General features: G+C 38.8%; 2 protein-coding genes across 4 annotated transcripts in view; one reads left to right on the top strand and one right to left on the bottom strand.

The window, feature by feature from the left end:
• Efcab7 (EF-hand calcium binding domain 7) overlaps positions 1-15408 on the bottom strand; it is a 49183-nt gene extending 33775 nt beyond the window's left edge. Inside the window, exons 1-5 of the mRNA XM_032901781.1 lie at positions 15365-15408; positions 13209-13396; positions 2247-2458; positions 1336-1422; positions 120-315 (exon numbers count right to left, since the gene is read on the bottom strand). Of these exons, the coding sequence (XP_032757672.1) occupies positions 120-315; positions 1336-1422; positions 2247-2458; positions 13209-13396; positions 15365-15399 (718 nt within the window). The 5' untranslated portion in view covers positions 15400-15408. The remainder of the gene's footprint in view (positions 1-119; positions 316-1335; positions 1423-2246; positions 2459-13208; positions 13397-15364) is intronic.
• Itgb3bp (integrin subunit beta 3 binding protein) overlaps positions 15366-17193 on the top strand; it is a 58835-nt gene continuing 57007 nt past the window's right edge. The window contains exon 1 of one of the 3 annotated variants that reach the window (XM_032901779.1): positions 15366-15672. In XM_032901779.1, the coding sequence (XP_032757670.1) occupies positions 15668-15672 (5 nt within the window). In that variant the 5' untranslated portion in view covers positions 15366-15667. The remainder of the gene's footprint in view (positions 15673-17193) is intronic. The other 2 variants (XM_032901778.1, XM_032901780.1) reach the window with 2 other exon arrangements.

The raw sequence follows: 17193 nt of genomic DNA on the forward strand, positions 1-17193 counted from the left end.
GTGGCTAACACTTGGTTTCTCAGTTACCCTGTCATTGATAACCTGAGATGAAAGGACAACTTTTTGAATTATGATCCACCATTTCTGATCAGGAAACTATTAGTTTTGAGAGTAAATACCTTTGCTTGAGAACGTTTCTTGGTCATTTTTCCTTATGATCCTAGGTGATGGTTTTGGTACTGGTGATGGATCCCTTTCAGGGGACCCTTCCATTTGGCTTCCAAACTGTTGACGCCTCAGTTTACTGTCGGCCTCCAGTCTTTCTAGTGTAGTCTTGAGACACTGCTCACTGGTTGTCATGTATAATTTACAAAACTAAAGGAAAGAGAACAAAGTCAGCTAGTGGGGAAAATGCTCGGTCCTATATTTGGGGGGCGAGGGAGGCAAATACACATTAGTAGGCAAGGAGGAGGCTTGTGGCTGAAACGCATTTCTTACTTTACTTGTTGCTCATGTTATTTTCCTGAACCAGACTGCCAGCCCCAAGTGACCTAGTGAAACGTAGTCATCAATCAGTGAGGTCACACTCTGAGTGAAATGAATGGTACACCAGGAGAGGTGATTTATTTATTTTTTTTACAAGACACATAGACTTGCATTTGTTCTAAATAATTTTTACAAGTGTTCCACCATACAAAAGGTTCATTTCTGAAGGGAGTCTCTGTGCTGGTTTGTATACTTGTAGATGCATTTTAACTTGGTTGTACAGGCAGAGTGGCCCTTATTCAAGATGCTGGGACCAAGAGCATTTTGGATAACTTCTGATTTTGGATCATTTGCAGACATACAGTAGGATGTCTTGAGGATTCTGAGTCTAGTTAAGAGAATCACTTATGTTTCATGTGCTGCTTATACAAATAGCCCAGAGGGAGTTTTGTCCACTATTTTCAGGAGGTTCACATGAGCTCACACATGGTATTTGGCCTCAGATTTTGGAGCATTTCATATCTTGCGTGTTCAGATTCAAGATGTTGCTCTACATTATTTTTATATCATCAGATCATAACTGTGGAACTCAAGAGGATAAATTGAAAGTATAATGGGTACACAGCACACAACTGTGCCCTTGCCAATATTAAAAAGTTACTCCAAAAGGGGCTGAGGTTTACCTTCCTGGTACAGTGTTGAGCATGTATGAGGCCCAGGAATGCAATAGTAATAAGCCGCGTGTCGGATGAGGTCTGATCAGTTCACAAGGTCTGCACAGGTCAAAAGCATCTTTGCGTACATTATAAATAGATATCATTTTCTCAGTTAGACCTTAGCAGTGTTGAAGGAAATTAAAAGTAATTCCCTACAGAGCATGCAAGTTTATATCAGTATGAACTTATCTACCTTAACGTAGTCAAACTTTCCATTAGCATTTACATCAGCCAAACTTATTACAGCATTTACTTCTTCCTGAGTCATCTTCTCACCTCTCTAAAAATAAAATAAGGTTTATTTTAAAACAAGTAATGCTTTGTTATTCAGTGATTGAATTATTCAATATTTCCCATATTCACAAAAAGTTATATATATATATATATATATATATATATATATGGCGTGGGTTATAGTGCTCAGTTGGAAATACATTTTAATCTCTTCTATAAATAAGCTTGAATATTTGGTTTCATTGTAAGTCAGGATGAGAATTATATTAATCAATAACGAAATTATATTAAAAAAATTTCACAAAATTTTGTGAAAATATGCCTAATTTCCATTTTAAAATAAAAATATACATTACAGAGACTGTAATAACGAACATTGAAGTACAGTAATAACATCTTCTAAGAGTACTCCAGAAACAAACTAGGATGAACTTGGTGGCGCACACCTTTAATCCGAGCGCTAGGAAGGCAGAGGCAGGAGCCTCTCTGAGCTAAAGCCAGTTCCAGGACAGCCAGGGCTACACAGAGTAACCTGTCTTAAAAAAACAAAACAAAACAACAAAACAGACAAAATTATTTCTAATCACATTTATACTTATTTTCTTTACTAATCACATGAAGGACTCATGAATTTTCCGAGTTCTGAGCAGTAAAGAACTACAGAGGCATAAAGGAGCCTGAAACATAAAGGAGAGAACCTTTTACTTCCCCTTTATTTACAGAGCACTTTAATGGAGGATGCAAATGCTTTATACATACTGCGTGCCGTTTACCTCACCTGGTGGGAAAGGCTTACTGTGGGCTGTGGTAGGCAGAGCTCGGCTCCAGCTGCTTCGCAAATATGCGGTATCGAAGTCTCACAGGCCTTACCTTGGTTAGATATTTATGAAGGTCAGAGTGTAGGATAGAGCCATCATCATTTACATCTAATTGTTTAAATGATTTTAGCAAGTCTGCTTTCGAAGTAGGTTTTTCCTTGCTTAAAATTATACAAAAATCATCAAAATTTAGCTTGGCAGTTTGAGGAGTCCAATACTTATTAATGGTCTTTTGAGATGGATTTCTTCCTGCATGCTGAAGAGCTGCCAATTTAAACAAAAAAGAAAAAGTATATGTTACTATAACATTTGGAATTAATATCTGAGTATTCTTTTTCTTCAATCCCTATATATTATTAAGCAAATACAATATATATCAGTACATCACCATTGGTGTTGATTATATAGTTAATTCAATGTATGCTTCATTGCTTCATTCTCTAAATATATATTATATTTATATATATATAATATATATCTCCATGCCTATCAGCTTTGGTACCACAGCATAAACAGAGTCAGACAGCAAGGTGTGGCATCAACAATTGAGGTCAGTGCTTATAGCAGCTGACCAGGGTCAGAACTAAGAGAGGCTGACAGGGGTTGGTTCTGATAGTGATCGATGGAGGCTACTGTCTGTGACAGCCAGTGATTAGAGAAAAAGTGGTGGGGGAGGTGAACAGAGAGAGAGAGAGAGAAAGAGAGAGAGAGAGAGAGAGAGAGAGAGAAAGAGAGAGAGAGAGTGTGAGTTGGAGCAAAGGTAGGCTCCAGTGTTGTTTTGTTTTGTTTCTCTTAACCCTTTTTAGACCCCTTAAGACAAAGTTTTTCTATTTAGGAAAAAAAAATTTCCTTATAGCCATAAGTTATACATTTTTTAAAAACAATCACCACAAAAACATATTTTTTAAAAACACATCAAAATCATTACGTGTTCCTCTTTTGAAATCTCTCTCTCACTAAACAGTTCTCACCTGTCTCTCCACAAGCTCACTGTAAACCCAAAGCAGTAACTCTTTTGTCATAGATTAGCGAAGTTTCTCCCTTTGCTTGGTTGACAATGACCTGGGCTTACTAGGGAACAGCTCATCCGTCTTATGCTTTCTGTTTAGAGTCTTGATCGGCTTGACTGGCTAATCATCTGTTCCGTGTTCTTATACCCACAACAGAATCGTTTTTTCTTTTTTTATAATCTTTCTCTTTCATGCTGTACACCAATAACCTGTTAAGACATCCCTAAATCCTAAGAACAAGGAACTAAGGCCCGACCTAGAGTGGATGCTTTCTTTGGCCGTTAACTTGTTCCAAGCTTATTTTCTTGCTGCTCTAATTCTGTGCTTGTAATACCTGAGTGCTCAGCTGAGCTCCTTTCTCTAACTCACGCAGCTCTCGCCACAGTGTAAGGAAGCGGCACATTCTATTCTCGATTCCACCTTTAAACCTTCTATCAACTACCCAACTTCCAAAACTTGTTTAAACCAAGCTAACTTCCTAAAACTACTTAAATCGGATCAGAAATTCATAAAATTACTAATTCATCTGAACATCATTATCTCGGGAGCTTTCATCCTCATCCTGATCTGCAGGAGACTGGCCAACAGAGCGGGCTATCACCCAGGAAGTTATCATATCAGGCTGTAGGCTGTGAGGGTCTCAATAAATGAGAAATATGGTAATGACAAACATGACAAGGCACATCAGTAACAAGAAGCAATCCTGGGACGAAGCCTCTGGGGCCATGCCTTTCAAGGTTGAACCCATTGTAGCCAAGCGGTCCAGTGCTGGCCCTCTCCAGGGAGCTCACCTGCCCACTGCAGCTCAGTTACCTAAGAACTTTAAAGAACACGCAGTTCGCTGAATTTGTTTTGAGAACACAGAGTAACCACAAAAAGCATAAGTAACTACTTTTTCAAGATGGACAAATATTTCACTGAAGGGGAAAACTCATTTGTTTGAGAATTTTAATGTCAACAAGACGTAGTATCTAAAATGTTCACCAAAGCTAGATAGTAGGTGCTCCAGAACTTCAAACATGTTCAAATGTCACATACATGCACACAAGTATCCATCTGTAGGGCTAGTGAGACGGCTCAGCAGATGAAGGACTTGTCACCAAGCCTGACAGCCTTGGCTCTCACACATAGAAAAGAATCAACTCCCACAAGCTGTTCTATGACTTCTACAAGCTTTGGCATGTGCATATGTGAACAAAGAGGCCCCACACAGGCAAGCGTGAGCATAGGTGCATGCCTGTGCACACACACATACTTAACATAATCATTTTAGGAAGTATCCATTTATAATTATGACTGTTAGAAATGAAGGAAAGCTGCTAAACCTTGGATAGAGTCACACAGACACAACCGTCATGTGGTCTTCATTTCTAACTGTGCTTCACATCTGTAAGAGCTACAACCTCCGAAAGGATCTGTGTATTCACATATGTCATGCAACACTAAACACAATTACAGACACCTTGTTCGCTTGAATACAAGTGATGTAATGATTTGTGAATGAATGTCTACATAGCGCCTTATAATTATCTATAATGAACTAAAGGATTTCTGAACCACCAGAAGGAAAAAAATCATTAAATTTATAAAGCTATATCGCTTTCGAATTGTGCTACCAACTCTTATTATAAAACATTTCTAACTATTTTGGGTAGGAATATATAATATGTGTGCATCAACACTAAAACGATTATCTGAATTTTCTACAATTTAATCTGTTACAGTTTAGTAAATACAAGACAATTCAGAGACATATCCATAAAGAAATAGAAACTAGATCAACATAATAAATACAAATATTTGAATCAATTATTGGGTACTCATTGTACACAATAATATATAGGATGACTTTGTTTTTCCAGAGAATCAAGCTTTTTTGGGTCCAAAGTTCTGTGATATAAATGCAAATTCTACATCTTTTAAAATATATTACATCTTATATATTTATTATTGCAGTTGTCATTGTTTTGTTGTTGTTTTATTATTATTATCATTATTATAATTATATGTGTGCCTACCCATACATGCCCCAGCAGAAATGTAGAGTCCAGATGACAACTCGTAATTGGTTCTATCCTTCCCCCATGGGGGTTCTTGGGACTGAACTTAAGTCCTCAAGCTTTGTGGCAAGCACCTCTACTGTTGAGCCATTTCTCTGACCCATGTAAAGTCTACATGTTAAGTGTAATATTGCTACTTGTAGTGATAACTTCTGTTTGAAAAACTAATAGACATTTCCCATCCTCCAGTTTGTGTCAATGCACTGTACTTAGATAACTGAAACAGACATGGGAAGGGAAACAAGAACCACAGTCAACAGATTTAATTTTATTAGGGGTGGTGTGTGTGTGTGTGTGTGTGTGTGTGTGTGTGTGTGTGTGTGTGTGTGTATTTGTTCTCTCCCTCCACTCTGTGGGTCCCAGAGATGCAACGCCAGTTGTCAAGTCTGACAGTGGATATCCTCAGCCACTGAATTACGTCATAGTCCTGCAAAGAGCAGTTCTCACTGCAGGACCTACCATCTTCTATCTATTTATAAGACCTTTATGGAAATGGATAGCATTGCACTTGTTTTTCACATTTTGAAAACAGAGAAATCCTTGTTTGTTATGCTGCCCTAAGAATAAAGAGTAAGTATTTGCCTAGTATGTGAACAAAAAATATCCATACTTCATCTGCCAACAGAATTAGAGAAATGGCACATGCATTTAGGAACCCATCCCCCATCAACCCCACCACCTACAGTGGGAAATAAACGAGAACCTAAATGAAGCGGTAATTTCAAGGTTAAAAATCTGCCGGAGAAGGAAATTATTTTGGTCAAGTCTTAGAAAAACCATCTTACAACTCTCAGAATAAAACTTCAGCAAACACTACTTGCTACTATCTTCAGTAACAAAGGAAATGTTTGTCTCTTGTCCTTGTTCACGCTGTGTCCCCACACCCCACCCCCACCCCAGGCCATCACCTCATGCCCCCTGCTTAGAACAACCACCTCTACTATAGCCCAAGCTGGCCTCAGACTCAAGATAATCCTCCTGCTTCAGCTTCCCCAGGGCTGGGATGATGAGCAGCTGTACTTGGATGCATTTATTCTCTGAAATGCTGAAGATTGGAGTCCAGGCCTGTGCGAATGCTCCTACCACTAAGCTATATCACCAGCTTTTAAAACTATTCATTTAAAACTAATTGTCTCAACATGAAGCTAATTATGCCAAAGTATTTTTTTAGAAGTAGATAGATATCTTACATCTCAGAAGTTTTTACTAACTATAGACATTTAAAGACTGGCACCTATGTATGGATCTTTTGTGTAAGGTTTACTTAAGCTTCTCCATGTATCTGTAATGTACTGACTCTGAATGGAGATGTCAGACCATATCTGTAATGTGCTAAGGGCAGAAGTGTATAGGGAAAAGAGCAGTAGGAAAGACACATCCTAATGCATGTTACCCCTTGGTAAAAGCTATCTTGAGCCCAAGAGTGTGACAAAGAACATTCCACCTTACACCAAACCACGTTGCACAGGAGATGCTAAACTGTGTGTTTTCTACCCAGATAATTTCACAGGACCAGCAGCATCTTATTAACACATATTAACTGATTAACAATTCAAGTACCACACTAAAGCAAGCTGTGCTAAAAGTTTTCGACTTAAAAAATTCACTGTCTATCTTCAAAGAAAAAGAAGCTCAGGTATTTTAGCCACAGCAGCAAATTGGAGTTTTAATTAACTGGATTTCTGTCTAATATATGGCCAATTAAATACAAATATTTAAAATTCAAGATGAAAGTTTGCTAATTTTAAAATTATATAAGTCAAAGTAAAATTAGGCACATTTTAAAAATTGCTCACACCATGCGCATTTGTTTTTAAACTATTTAATGAATGTCTTACTTAGATAGCATATATATTTTAATCTTGTCAATTTTTAATCATTCCTCCAAATGAATTTTCTTAGAAATATCATATGCATAAAACCTAAGACATTTCTGCAGAAACGTAGCAGAATTTTAGTTTAAGGAAATTACTCAAAAAGATGACAAAGAGCTCTGCTTGCTCTGCTCACGTTAGCCTTGACGAAGCTGACAAGTCATCCGCAGTCCCCACTATCATTTACCGCTTGCTCCTGTCTAAGCACTAGCAGCATCCAGACCTCCAAGTCGTGACAGTCTTGTAAGGATCAAACTCAGTGATCTGGAGGACTTTGGCAACCAGAGGAATTTTAAAATATGATAATGGGTAGAAGAAGAAACAAAACTTCCCAACTCTTAATTCTCTTTTGAAATTTCACTTATCTCTAGTTACTTTTTTTTACAGTGATCAGACTCAAGTTTTGCATATTTGTCTTTTCTTTAATGTACGGAAAAGATTCAGACTAGTGGGTACTGGAGAGATGGCTCAAGTGTTAAGAGCACTGGCTGCTCTTCCAGAGGACCTGGGTTCAATTCCCAGTACCTGCATGGCAGCTCACAACTGTGTGCCTGTAACTTTAGTTCCAAGGGATATGGACATTCATGCAGGTAAAATATTCATACATGAAACAAAAGAAATCAATCTTTTAAAAAACAGTTTTAAAAAGTTCAGACTAGTAAGACAAATGACAGAACTGTTTTTCTTTTATTATTATAAATATAAACTACCACACCAATAAGTAAAAAACAGCAACAAGCCACGGGTCTGCCTGCATTCCCAGGGGACTCCTGGCATCAGGGATAGCTAGGTGGGACCCTACCTCAAGCCCTTGCCTGCTAGGTCCCCTCAGGACACACCCAAAAGCACTGAACTATGCCTACCTGCTCCTGCCCCCACCTCCATTTCCCAGCCCACAGCTCTACAGGCATTCTCTGAGGCCTGCTGGTACCAGTGACAAGGTAAGACCCCTCACCCCCCAATCCTGCCATGTCCCTCTGGGGCATGCCCAGCAGCAGTGAGCTGCACCCTGTCCCCTGTGCTCTGTTTTCCAGCCCATAATTCTGCCTGCATTCCCAAAAGCCTGGCAGCACCAGCAACAAGCAGATGGCTAGAGTCCAGCATAAGAACACAAAAGAGCCAGGGCAGCATGGCACCACCAGAGTCCAACTGTCAATCACCGAAAGTCTTGGACATCCTAACACAGCTGAAACACAAGAAAATGACCTTAAATGCAAGCTTAGGACAATGATAGGGGCCTTTAAAGAGCAATCCCTTAAAGAAATACAGAAAAATACAACCAAACAGGTTGTATTTTAATGCATTTTATTTTATGTATTTTAATGAATAAAATTGTTCAAGACCTGAAAACGGAAATAGAAACAATGAAGAAAACACAAACTGAGGGAATCCTGGAGATGGAAAACCTAGGGAAAACAGAACTATAGACCCAAGCATCACCAACAGAATATAACAGATGGAAGAGAGACTCTCGGGTGTAGAGATATGACAGAAGAAATTGATAGATTAGCCAAAGAAAATGCAAAATCTAAATAGTTTCTGACACAAAACACCCAGGATATCTGGGATAGTCTTGAAAGAACCAAACCTAAGAATAGTAGCAACAGAATAGGAGAAGATTTCCATTTGAAGGCAAGAAAATATTTTCAACAAAATCATGAAGAAAATTTCCCTAACCTAATGTGATACCTATAAACATACGAGAAGCCTACAGAACACCAAATAGATTAAACCAAGAAAGAAAATCCTCCTCCCACATAATAATCAAAACCCTAATGAACAGAACACAAATATTAAAAGCCACAAGAGAAAACAGGCCCACTAACATATAAAGTTAAATCTATCACAATTACACCTGACTTCTCAACAGAGACTCTAAAAGCCAAAGGACCTGACAAATGTCTTGCAGTTTCTAAGAGACCATGGATGACAGCTTAGACTACTATACACAACAAAACTTTTAAATACCATAGATTGAGAAAACAAGATATTCCATGACGAAACTAAACTTAAATAATATCTATCCACAAATCCTGCCCTACAAAAGTTATTAGAAGGAAGCCTCTCACTGAAGGTTAACTACATCTAAGAAAACAGGGAATAATTTCATACCAGCAAATACAAAAGAAGGGAAGCACATGTGCGCACGCACACACACACATACACAGACATACACACACACACACTACCACCACCAATATCAAAATAACAAGAATTAGCAATCATTGGTCTTTAATATCTCTCAATATCAATAGATTCAATTCCCCAATAAAAAGACACAGACTATCAGAATGGATAACAGGATCCACCATTCTGCTGCATAAACACACACACCTTAACATCAAAGACAGACATGACCTCACAGTAAAGGGCTGGAAAAAGATTTCCAAGCAATCAGACCCAAGAAGCAAGCTGGAATAGCCATTTTAATGTCTAATAAAATAGACTTGCAACCAAAATTAATCAAAAGAGATGGAGAAGAACCCTTCATAATAATCAAATATCCACCAAGATGATATCTCAATTCTAAATATCTATGTTGTAAATGCAAGGGCACCCACATTCATAAAAGAAACATTACTAAAGCTGAAATCACTCACTGAACCACACACACATTAATAGTAGGGGACTTCACCGCTGCACTTTCACCAATGGACAGGTCATCCAGATAGAAACTAACAGAGAAATAATGGAACTAATAGATGTTATGAATTAAATGGATCTAACAGATCATTTTACCCAAACACCAAAAAATATACCTTCTTCTCAGCACCTTCTCCAAAACTGACCATATACTCGGCCACAAAGCAAGTCCCAATAGATACAAGAAAACGCAAATAACCCCCCTCTATCTTATTAGAGCACCATGGATTAAAGCTGGACTTTAACAATAACAGAAACATCAGAAAGTCTACAAACTCATGGAAACTGATCAACTCTCTGCTTAATGACCACTGGGTCAAGGAAGGGGAAAAAGGAGGAAATTAAAGACTTTCTATATGCACAACATTCCCAAACTTGGGAACACAATGAAAGCAGTGCTAAGAGGAAAGTCCATGGCACTAAGAGCCTTCAGAGAGAAATTACTAGTGACTTAACAGCACACCTGAAAGCTCTAGAACAGAAAAAGCAAACACACCCGAGTAGATGGCAGGAAATAATCAAACTTGGGGCTGAGATCAATAAAATAGAAACAAAAAGAACAATACAAAGAATCAAGGAAACAAAGAGTTGGTTCTTTGAGAAAATCAACAACTTAGACAAACCCTTATCCACACTAACTAAAAAGGTCAAGAAAGAATATGCAAATTAAAAACTCAGAAATAAAAATGGGGACATAACAGACAGCAAGAATATTCAAAGAATCATTAGGTCTTACTTCAAAAACTTGTACTCTGCAAAATGGGAAAATCTATAGGAAATGGACAAATTTCTGGATAGATACAACTTACCAAAGCTAAATCAAAACTAGGTAAACAACTAAATAGACTTATAACCCCTAAGGAAATAGAATCAGTCATTAAAAGTATCCCAACCTAAAAAATTTCGTGCCGAATTCTACTAGACCTTCAGAGAGTAATAATCCTCAGGTTATTCTACAAATTAGAAACAGAAGGAAGACTGCCAAATTCATTTTATGAAGTGGATCAGAGACTTCAACATAAAACTGAATACACTAAGCCGACAGAAGAGAAAGTGGGGAAGAGCCTTGAATGCACTGGCACAGGAGATTTCCTGAATAAAACACCAATAGCTCAGGTACTAAGATCAACAATTAATAAATGGGACCTCATGAATCTGAAAAAACCTTGTCAAAAGAACAAAATGGCACCCTATAGAATAGAAAAAAAGTTTTTACCAACTCCATATCTGACAGAGGGCTGACATCCAAAATATATAAAGAACTCAAGAAACTAGGCATCAAAGAACCAAATCACACACTTTAAAAATGGGGTTCAGTTATGAACAGAATTCTCAACAGATCAATCTTTAATGGCCATGAAACAGTTAAAGAAATGTTCAACATCCTTAGTCATCAGGGAAATGCAAATCAAAACAACCCTGAGATTCCAGCTTACACCAATCAGAATGGCTAAGATCAAAAACTTAACAGCAGCACATGCTGTGGAACAAGGGGAACACTCCTCCGTTGCTGGTGGGAGTGAAAAACTTGTATAACACTTTGGAATCAATTAGGCAGTTTCTCAGAAAATTGGAAATAGATCTACCTCAAGACCTAGCTATACCACACCTGGGCATACACCCAAAAGAAGCTCCACCATCCCACAAGGACACCTGCACAACTACGTTTATAGCAGCTTTATTCATAATAGCCAGAAATTGGAGATAATCCAGATGTCCCTCAAGTAAAGACTGGATAAAGAGAATGTGGTACATTTACACAATGCAGTATTATTTAGCCATTAAAAACAATGACATAATGAAATTTGCAGGCTAATGAAAAAGATCATTCTGAATGAGGTAACCCAGATCCAGAAAGACAAACATGGTATTCATGTATAAGTGGATTTTAGTCATAAAGTACAGGATAACCATGCTACAAACCACAGACTCAGAGAAGCTAAGTAACAAGGAGAGCCCAAGGGTACAAGCTTGAATCTCACTGAGAAGGGGAAATAGATTAGACATTGGTGATGGATGAAAGGAGGGGACTGGATCGAGGAGGTAATGAGGATGGAAACAGAAGGAATGAGGTGGGGGAAAAACAGGAGAGAGTATTAGGAGAGACAACTGCACTGGAGGAGGCATCTCTGGGACGAGCTAGAAACCTAGGACAATGGAAACTCCCAGGAATCTGCGAGGGCAACCTGAGCTAAGACTCCTAGCAATGGGGGATATGGAGCCAGAATCAATCATCTCCTGTAGCCAGACAAAACTTCTAATGAAGGATAAGGCACCAATCCAGCCAAAATTTGTCCTGCCTATAGGATGTGTAGGGGTTGGTGATGAAGCAGGACGTGAGGGAAGAGTCAACCAAGTGGCTGACCCAGCTTGAGACTCATGCCATGAGAGGGTACCCACCCCTGACACTATTCTTGATATTCTGCCATTCTTGCAGACAGGAGCCTAGCATAAACGTTGTCAGAGGGCCTTCACCCAGCAACTGTTGGAAGCTGAGACAGTGACCTACAGCCAAACATTGAATGGAGGTTGGAGAATTTTGTGGAAGAGGTGGACGAAGGATTGAGGGTCAAAGACACCACAAGAAAACCTACAGTCAGCTAACCTGGGCCCGTGGGGCTCATGGAGACTGAACCACCAACCAGAGAACATGAATGGGATGGACCTGGACTCTCTGCACATGTATAGCGGATGTGCAGCTAGGTCTTCATGTGGGACTCCTAAAGTGGAAGGAAGCAGGGGGCTGTACCTGACTACACTGACTGCCTTTGGATCCCTTCCCCTTAACTGGGCTGCCTTTTCTAGCCTCAGTAGAAGAGGATGTAGCTAGTTTTGCTGTGGCTTGATATGCCAGGACTCCATATCCATGCGAGGCCTCCCCTTTTCTGGGAAGAAAGGGAGGAGGGGGTGGGTGGAAGGGGCAGGGGAGGTGAGAGGGAAAGATTGGGGAGGAGAGGAGGAAGGAGAATTGAAATTTAAAATTTTTTTAAAATAATAAAACAAGGGAAATAAGTCTATTAAAAAAAACACAGCAACAATACCAACTCCTAAGTAGTAACTGATGGATGTGATGAATACACAATCCTCTCTATAAATACAAAACCCTCTCTCTCTCTCTCTCTCTCTGTGTGTGTGTGTGTGTGTGTGTGTGTGTGTGTGTAGATAGATTAGATAGATAGATAGATAGATAGATAGATAGATAGATAGATAGATAGATAGATAGATAGATGGACAGGAGGGAGAGAGATACCTATAAAGTTTGGAAGCCCTTAGAATATGTAACTACATAAATAGCCATTGTTTCTTAAAGTCCTTTTGCTTGTTTCACTGTGAAATTGGAATGATTTGATGATATAATTTTAATTCAAATTTTTCATTCTATTAACTTCATTACGTAAGGGAAAATGTTCAACTTCAAAAAATTTACCTAAGTAGAGTTGATCTTTAGACATAATGTTTTCCAAGCTGCTTTTGAAGATGGTTAAGTAGGCGGCTCTACAATTCATATAAAATACCTCCTGTTCAGTTAGTGGGAATTTCTTTGTTCGAGGACTCCCTGAAAGCACTGACTTCTGAGTATCCAAAGCTGCATCACTTCCAGGATTGCTGGCCATTCTGTTAGAAAATAACAAAAAATGTTTACTTTAATCGATGTAAATCACTTAAAATGCAAATGTGCCACCACGGGGTGGCATACTAGGGCATTAAAATTTTTATATATAGAATAAAAAGGTAAATATTATAGCATCTCTATGAACTTATCAATGTATGTTAAATAGAATAAGTCCTTAACAACTGATTTCTAATTATATACATACACACATTCATATAATTTCTCAAATATACAATACTCTCCCAAAGAAGAGTGATGTAGCATGACACAAAAGAATCAGAACGAAGAAAATGCACACATGCATCCTCTCAAAATTAGACTTCAGGGGAGACTTCACAGGTTGTTAAGATTACATCAGTCCACACGTGAAATACATACAACACTTCAGGACGCATAAAAGCTAAAGAAACCATACATGGAGTGAAATTCCCTAACAGTGAGATTTTTTTCATGCCAATCAACTGCAGTGGACCCACCCTCTATAGCAGGAGTAACCATCATTTCATTCCCATTTCTATAACACAGCTCATGTCAAATCACTGAATATTGGAAGTTTCACTGATTATACTGGGCTTTATAGAGTTCCTTTACTAGTAATAATATTTGGGATCTATACAGTACCTCTGCTCTTAAGACATTAATATCCATGCAAACATCTTATTTAAGCCATTACTACACTGACCAGGCACCTTTTGTCCATTTTACAGATGGTGAAATTGAGGGTCAGAGATGTCACCCAGTCAGTAGTAAGTTGTGAGATTTCAGTACTTTCTTCTGTGAATGTGGATGAAGGTTTATTGAACAAAGGCTACTACGCAGTGCAAAACTGTTCTGGTGGTCTAATGGCTTCCAACATTACTTTATCCTGCGTTGACTTCTAAAAATACATTCCAATCTAATAAATTGAACAGCTCAAGTTGAATAATAAGATGACACAGGTAGGGTCCCCTTCAGGACTCATTGGATTCTTACTCAGGAGGCCTAAATCACTGGCACCTTCTTGAATTATGTAGGTCTTTTACACTTGGGAAAGAAAGATAATAATCGCTTATCATGGATGAAGTACCCTATTTATAATACACAGACCGCCTGCCTGACACTTTCATATTATACCAGATTTAGAAGGACCCCATAGGGACGTGGTGTCACAGTCTGGTTACTGCAAATTGGTATCACCATAATTAAACATTGGTTTTAAACACACATGCGTGCACGCCATTTCACAAACGTGAAAGAAAACTATTCCAAGAAGGAAGAACAAGCACTCAGTTTACAGCAAGCAATTCAAAAACATTTTAAAGGATCTTCTTCAAATGCTCTTTCCAAATAGGGTTATTCTCACATGAAAATCCCAGGGCAGAAATGTTTCAGAATTCTATTCTTTCCCTTCCTGTGAAGAGAGTCTAAACTGAAGCTTAAATAAATGTATAATTGCACCCTTAGGGCTCGGAAACCACCTTTTATTTAAAATTCTAGCCCAAGTCTGAGACAGGGGCCTGGAGAGTATATTGTAGCAAACGGCTCCATAAATAACCAGGCACATAATAAGCAGGAAAAATAAACTGTTAAAAACGCCTAAGGCGTCGAATGAAAACAGAGCCATCCAGTCACCATCGCTGCTCCGTTTAACAGTCATAACTAATCCCAGACAAGCTCTGTCTGTTTTTTGTATTCTTCTGGCCACAAATGCTGCATTCCCTTGTGTGTTTCGGGGCATGCACGGGCTTTTAGGAGGACACAGAAGTAAACGTAGCAGATGAGAGAGGCAGCCGCACAGTGAGGAGCAGAGTGAGCGATAGGGTAAGAGAGAGGGCTGGTTGCTACCTAATTTCAGCTCACAAACCAAGAAGAGCAGCCAATTTTCTTTAGTAGTTCCGCGAACCTCTCAGCGCAACCCGACAGACCTCCGCCTTTTTTAGATTACCATAGCAACTGCGCGTCTCCGCCACCGGAAGTAAGAGGCAGAGCACCTTCCAAACGCTCCGACTACAGATCTGTGGACCATTGACCGACAGAAAACAGTCATGGCATTGTAGCTTAATGGATAGTGAGAGAGGGTCGTGTGCTGCACACGGCTGGGGCTAGATGGGTTCTGGCCTTAGACTTCCTGCACCCTCATTTTCTTGCACACGTTCGGGCTCTTTCTCGCGTGGAGACTGTTTCCGAGGAGCCGCATTCGGTGTGACACCTCATTCAGTGCTTACTACGCGGGCTTTTTACACTTCCGCGTTTGTGGTTTCTCAATTGGTTCTGTCCAGCAACGGAGTCCCGAAATGCCGTAGGTATCCCTTCCCTAGACGTTGATGTTGTACGAGCCCTCTGTGAGCAAAAAGAGTATGCTATGCGGCCCCATGGTCACCTTGTCTTTTCTATTTCTATAACCTGTCTCTGTTGACATCGTAGGGATGCTTGGTATTCCCCACCCACCTCTACTCTTCTAGCACTACTTTGACTCTCAGAACCTTCCTTCTTTGTATAAGCTGTTGGCTAAATTTGAGTCATGTCTAACTTGAAATAACTTAGGGTTAACAGACTGAGAATGAAATAGTATATTAAGTAAATATGACTCTGTAATTTGTAGTACTTTTAAATGCTTGTTAAGTATTTGCATAGTGAGTTCATTTAAACTCGGAGAGATTTCATGAACTGAGTGGATTTCAGTGCCTGGATTTCTTAAGATTCTCATTTAGCAACTCAGTAATAAGTGATTTACTTTTTTTTATTTTTACTTATAAAAGTAAGCTTGAAAAAATAAAAATAAGTTTGTATTGGGTCGACTTTAAAAAAAAAAAACAGCCCAACCCCAATAATGTGATTATGGAAAATTAACATAGTAGAGATGAGTATTGTGCTAGACGATCTTGTATTCTGCTGCCCTTCAGCTACCCTATATAAAATAAGTAAAGCATAGTTAGCTGTTGTATAAGTTTTTTTAAAGGTCTTTAAGAATTTGAGGGAGGAGGAAGGGCTAACCCTTGCATTGCTTCTTTGGCTACCCCTGGTGCCAGGCTGATATAAGTACTTCCTGCTAGGGTAACATTTTCCTGTTTGAGTAAAATACAAAATAAAATATTAGTGAGGGTACTTGTGTTAAATGCCAGCTGACATAAAAAAAAAAAAGGAAGACCTTCAGAAACAACAATCTATATTTATTGACTCTTAGTCTAAACAGATTTGTCTTTTACTGCACTAGAAAAATTTCTCTTATCACATTGCTGGCAAAGATAATGGAACAAAAAATAAACAGGGAAAGAATGAAAATAAATTCTGTGTGTGAACTGTGTTCCTGTCCTGTTGACAGAAGTGAGGAACCAAAATCTATTAAAAATGGATCTTTGTTTAAACTGGCCATTTTAATATCTCACTAGATGTTGTTATATTAGAAGAGTTTTCATGTACCTGACAGTAAGTACATTGACATCACATATGTATAACAGCTTTGTTGGTTGGTCTGGTTGTTTCTAAAAAGTCAAAACAAACAAAAACCAGGGCCTTGTCTAACCCAGGCTGATCTTAAACTTACTTTGTAGGTGAGAAAAACAACAAACTTCTAATTCTCCTTCCACCTTCCCCAGTGCTGGGCTTGCTTACCATCCACTGCTTATGCAGTGCTAAGGAGCCAACTTAGAGCTATGTATGGTGAGTGAGCACTGCACCTGATGGGCTACATCCTAAACCCAGTTTTGCTGCAAATGTGTTTTAGCAAAGAGATTAAAGCCCATCTTAATAATTTAATATAAGAAGCATAATCACACAGTAGTATGGTGGTTCTCAACCTGTGGGTTATTATCCCTTTAGA

Source organism: Rattus rattus, chromosome 1, assembly GCF_011064425.1.
Source record: "Rattus rattus isolate New Zealand chromosome 1, Rrattus_CSIRO_v1, whole genome shotgun sequence".
In the NCBI taxonomy this organism is placed as follows: Eukaryota; Metazoa; Chordata; class Mammalia; order Rodentia; family Muridae; genus Rattus; species Rattus rattus.